General features: G+C 48.1%; 1 protein-coding gene across 1 annotated transcript; it reads left to right on the forward strand.

Moving 5' to 3' along the window:
• Window positions 1-518: 518 nt before the first annotated feature.
• LOC306789772 (uncharacterized protein) lies at window positions 519-3530 on the forward strand (the record flags this gene model as incomplete). Its single annotated transcript, XM_079285843.1, has 2 exons — window positions 519-1756; window positions 3015-3530. Exons 1-2 carry the CDS (start codon window positions 764-766, stop codon window positions 3528-3530), a joined length of 1509 nt encoding a protein of 502 aa, XP_079141969.1. The 5' UTR covers window positions 519-763.
• Window positions 3531-5200: the final 1670 nt, after the last annotated feature.

Below are 5200 nucleotides of genomic sequence, written 5' to 3' on the forward strand. Positions count from 1 at the left end.
GTGAGAGAATATACCAGAGGCTGGAGACGGAGTAAGAGGTGGAGAAAGAGAGGAGAGCGGGAGAGGGGAGGGGAGGAAACGGGAAATACACAGTCACAGAGAGAGAGAGACAGAGGGAGAGAGAGAGAGAGAGAGAGAGAGAGAGAGAGAGAGAGAGAGAGAGAGAGACACAGAGGGAGAGAGACAGAGAGAGAGAGAGAGAGAGAGAGAGAGACAGAGGGAGGGAGGGAGGGGGAGAGAGAGAGAGAGAGACAGAGGGAGAGAGACAGAGAGAGAGAGAGAGAGAGAGAGAGAGAGAGAGAGAGAGACAGAGAGAGAGAGAGAGAGACAGAGGGAGGGAGGGAGAAGCCTGCAGCAGCAAATGAGACAGAACAACGAGGCGGGAGAGGTAGAAAGAGAGACAGAGAGGGAGGGAGGTGGAGAGGGGCCCCGTGTAGGAGAGAGGGCTACAGGGTGAGGAAGAAGTCGAGAAAAAGTTAGGAGAAGGAGGAGAAGGAGGTTTTAGGGAAAGAAAAGAACGGGTGCAGAGATTAACAACTACAGGAGAGAAGAAGAAGGGAAACAACAGACAGGAAGGAAGGGGAGGGAGAAGTCTTGGGTAGAGAGGAAGAAAAAAAAAAGAGCTGAAGAAAAGTTTTCTTCTGGGAAGACTCAGATGAGGAAAACAGAGCGAGTGAATGACTGGGCTAGAGAGAGCAGAGAGGGGAGGAAACCAATTGTTTTCTAAGGCGTTTTACACACAAGCCTCTGGACTTCTTTGGACATGTACACAGAAGGCTCACAAACAACGGGACACCACCGATTTCTTCAGCACATCAACACCCCCGCCCCCTGCTCCTGCCAGCACTGCGTCCACTATGAGCAGCCAGCGTACGGCCGTCACGGTGGGCTGGGATACCAACCCGCATCAGCCAGACAGACAGACCACCCATCTCCGGACTGCAGGAGAGACACCCAGGCTCCTCGGGTTAAAGACGTAGGAGGGAGAGCTTTCGTAGCGGACAGAGCTGAGAGAAGCGGTCATCGCAGCCCACAGAGGAGGCCTGTGTTCGCAGGGCCGGGCCCTTACAGCCAGTCAGACGACTTGAACCAAGTTTGCCCCCGGGAGTTGAACCCTGCCCAGTGGAGCCACCCGCCACAGCCTGGGGTGAGACACTACCCGTCTGTCAGAGAACAGTGTGGCTGTGTGGTGCGCAGCGACACCAGGGCACACCCCTTTAACGCCGGGATACCACATCCTCTCCCCCATCTTCAGGTCAGAGGTCAGGGCTACAGGCACCGGAGGACTGTCAGGTATGTCTCAGTGGAAGACGAGGAAGAAGACTGCGGATGCAACTCTGAGAGCTATCATTCGGAGCCACACGATCCCCATCTGGGTCGTTTACACACGCCAAATTGCCACTGTGGACCGAGGCCTGTGTTCATTGAGGGAGGAGAGGAAAGCGATAGGGTGAAGGGTGGATCAGAGGAGGGCTGTAATGGATGCGGTGGCTCTCACAAAGGTTTCTTCCCCACTGAAGTCCCACAAAAACACTTGAACCAAAGAAGACAGAAGGAGCCCGGCGCCCCACCCTCTGGAAACACCAGTCCAGAGCCCTCAAAACCGACAGCCAACGGGGACCATCAGTGCCAGGGTTCGGATGTGGCGAAGCAGAAGAGGAGGCAGGATTCGGTGAGGGATAAAATCAGACAAGTGGTGACAAATCTGGAGGATGTGTTGGGGGGTTTGAAGCAAGTTCACGTGGAGATGAAAGAGGTAGGAGGGTCTATTATCGCAGATGTTTATTCTTTACATCAGGCGTCTAAAGATGAAGGTCTGCGTGTAGGTGCAGATGTCGCAGCCTTTTATCTATGCTCCCCTGGATATTGTGACATTTTAAAAGATTCGATTCAGACAAAAGTGCAGATCAGTTTGACACACGTTGTGTATCTGTGTGTCCATGTTCATGAGATCATGTCAGCATGTGTGTGTGTGTGTGTGCATGCTAACTGCATGTGTGTGACTCGTCTATCATCTCTTACCGAGAAGCTGTGATTGAGAACGATTTGCATTGACCTTTTTCAGAACGCTGCAGAAATTGGCAGCGTTCCGGCCAGCACATTAAAAAGCCCGGCCTGAGACTGTTCCTGAATCGTGCCTTGCTCTTACAGTATCCATTTTGCATGCAGCTGTAAAATAGCTTTGATTCACAGCTGAATGCGTCTGTGCAAGGCCTGGCATTGTACGGAAACAAGTAAAATGCCGCCATGATTGTGAACAGAAACAGCTGGAAACAAAATAAACTGGAAAAATACACGTTGGCAGTGCTGGAAGAAGTATTCAGATCCTTTACTTCAGTAAATGTACCAATAACATAACGTAAAAATACTCCATTACAAGGTTAGGTCCTGCAGTTAAATACCACTTGTGAAAAAGTAGTAGAAAGTTTTATCAGCTAAATGTACTGTTTAAGAAATGAAAGAAATGGCGCGTCATAATCATATATGATATCATTCGATGGTTAATAGTGATGTATCAATGCATACATCTGAATGTTTCTTTTGTAGCTGGTCGAGGTGTTAACTACTTCATCTACAGCGAGATAGTTTAGTCCAGCGGTTTCCAACGAAGGGGTCAGAGGGACTGAAGGGTCACAAGATAACTCTGAGGGGTTGTGAGATGATTAATGGGAGAGGAAAGAGAAATAAAACTAAATGCGACGACACAGATCGATATTCATTTTTGGGAATATTCTCGGTATTTAGCTTTTTGTGAAATATTGGAAAGACTTACCTCTTCTGTTACATGAAGCCATCACAACAGTTCAGCAGGGAAACATCTCCTTGACTGAACTGTGAATAACTCGTCTGAAATGAACTCGCCTCAATTAATAAACACTTTTTTATTTTGTGAAGGGCTACAAGCCCAAACAAGTTTAGAACCACGAGTTACATTTCTAAGAATGCATTGCATTCAACAAGTGTATCAAATGTTTTCACGTAAAATCCTAATCTGACAAGTTATTGTCATTCAGGTGGTCCAGCAGATCGATCGCCTCACAGCCAGAATTGACCTCAGCGAGGAGACTCGGGGGGCGTCCGGTAACTGTCGCGGCTCAACTCATCCAGGTGACCCTAATCGCAAGCCTGCTCCAGTCCAGGCGATGCAACACATCGACGAAGACCGCATCATATTAAGAACCAACTCGCCCTCCCCTGTTCACATGGCATCCGTCGTCAAAACCAGCCGCTTCACCCCACCCAGCATCACTAAGGACATCCATCACGAAAGGACAGGCGTAAACGGCCACCCGCCTCACCTCTATCCCCCCAGAGACTCCAACCACGTTGGCCAAACTCGTCCTGAGCCCAACCCACAGAGCCTGGACCCCAAGGTCATTATTGGTAACAGCACCTCCAGCTCAAGAACTCAGAAGCCTCCTCTTTACCCTCAAAACGGGCGCTGCGGGAAGGGCCCGTACCCGCCTCCCAAGCCCGTGAGGACCCCTGCCTACCCTGCGAGAGGCTGCCAGAGCACCAGCATGGTGTGAGGGAGGGGGGGGAAGGGGGGGTGGGGGTGGTCTGCCCCCGTGCCATGGGGGCCTGAAACATGAGACCCTGCTGCAGCGAGTGGAGGTCAGAGTGGGACCATGGCAGGGGAACAACTCATGGTGAGTTCAGATTTCTCCCTCTTGTTTTACACTGTTGACATTTCCGTCAGCGCTCTCAGCTGATGACGTTTGCCGTGTTTACTGGCAGCGTAGTTTTAAAAGTCAGTCAATTAATTGCAGTGTTCCTCCCCGTTACAAAAAAGGGTTTATGTGCGTGTTTGATGTCTGTGTGTGTGTGTGTGTGTGATGTCTGTGTGTGGGCGGCGGAGGGGGCGTAATGTGTCTGCTTTTGTTGATGTCACATGATTTCCCAGTCTTCACTACACTGCAAAATGTGTCTGTCTTGGCAAGTGAAATGAGTATTTACACTTCAGATTGGTGACACGTGTGGGGAAAATCACCCAGGTTGAGAAAATGTCACTTGCGGAAGTACAATTTAAATCTTTTGAGTAGATTTGAGGAATATCTGATCTTGCAAAACAAGATTAGCCATTGGTTATTAAACATCTTAAAACAGAACTCAAAATCAAGGCGAGATTTATTTAAGCAGCTTAAAAAGTATTTGATTTTTGACAATCGTTCTCACTTTAATCACTTGAATCTGACAGCAAAAAAGCAAGACAAAATCTTAAAACTTTTTTTTGCAGTGTAACTTAGTCATCACTTCGAGGGAACAGAGTTGGCAGGAGCTTTTAGTTTTTTTTGGCAACGGAAGACCCCACAGCCGCTTGACTCCAATCATGTGACACACAGGAAGCGTCATTGTATTTACAGGATGACCATCGCTCTGACTCAGAATTGGCTGATTTACTGTCATACGGGCTGCAGAGAAGAAAGGCTTCTTCTCGTGTCACAGTCAGATGTTTCCTTTATGACTGGGAACCAGGAATAGATTTAATAACAAGATGACATCTGTGAAAAAATAAAACTTCCAGCAGATGGGGAAAAAAGGTACATACAGTCCCTTCAAAAAGTCCACCTTTACAAACGCTGCAGAGACAGTGGATGTTTCTGTACTTCCCTCTTGTGCAGAGTATGCGTAACTGCAATCTGTTTTTCTAGCCTTTCTGAGTTGGGCAAGCACAATCTGGTTTTAATCATAAAACCCCCTGGCCACGTGCCAGACCGGAGTGAGGGAAACTTGGTATATTTGTGACGTCCACATAAACATAAGCGCCGCTGCACGAGTAAAGCAGCTCCTCGCATTAAGCTGCAGGGAGAGCCACGCTACAAGCTCCGGGTCGAGGCTGGCTGCCAGAGAAACGTGTCGAAAAAAGCTTTCATTTATAAAATGAGACGAGAGTTTTATGAGTTGTAAGTGGAGTGTAGCTTTTCTGTTCAACACAGCCCTTTCTTTTCACCTTCACAAGTCTTTCAAAGCACCGATGCATTTGACATTTTAAAGGCCTGAATCATCTGAATTAATCACCCAAAACAGGTTCAGTGTTGAAATAGCGCAACAGATTTTGTGGTACGTAACCAAGCAACACACACACACACACACACACACACCTTCACTGTCAGTACAATAGAGATTAACACAGTTTCTATGGCTCTATCAATGAACAATGAAAAGCCTTGAGAAGAAGCACGGTTTGTACATATTTCAG

This window comes from Melanostigma gelatinosum (genome assembly GCF_949748355.1).
Source record: "Melanostigma gelatinosum genome assembly, chromosome: 15".
Lineage (NCBI taxonomy): Eukaryota > Metazoa > Chordata > Actinopteri > Perciformes > Zoarcidae > Melanostigma > Melanostigma gelatinosum.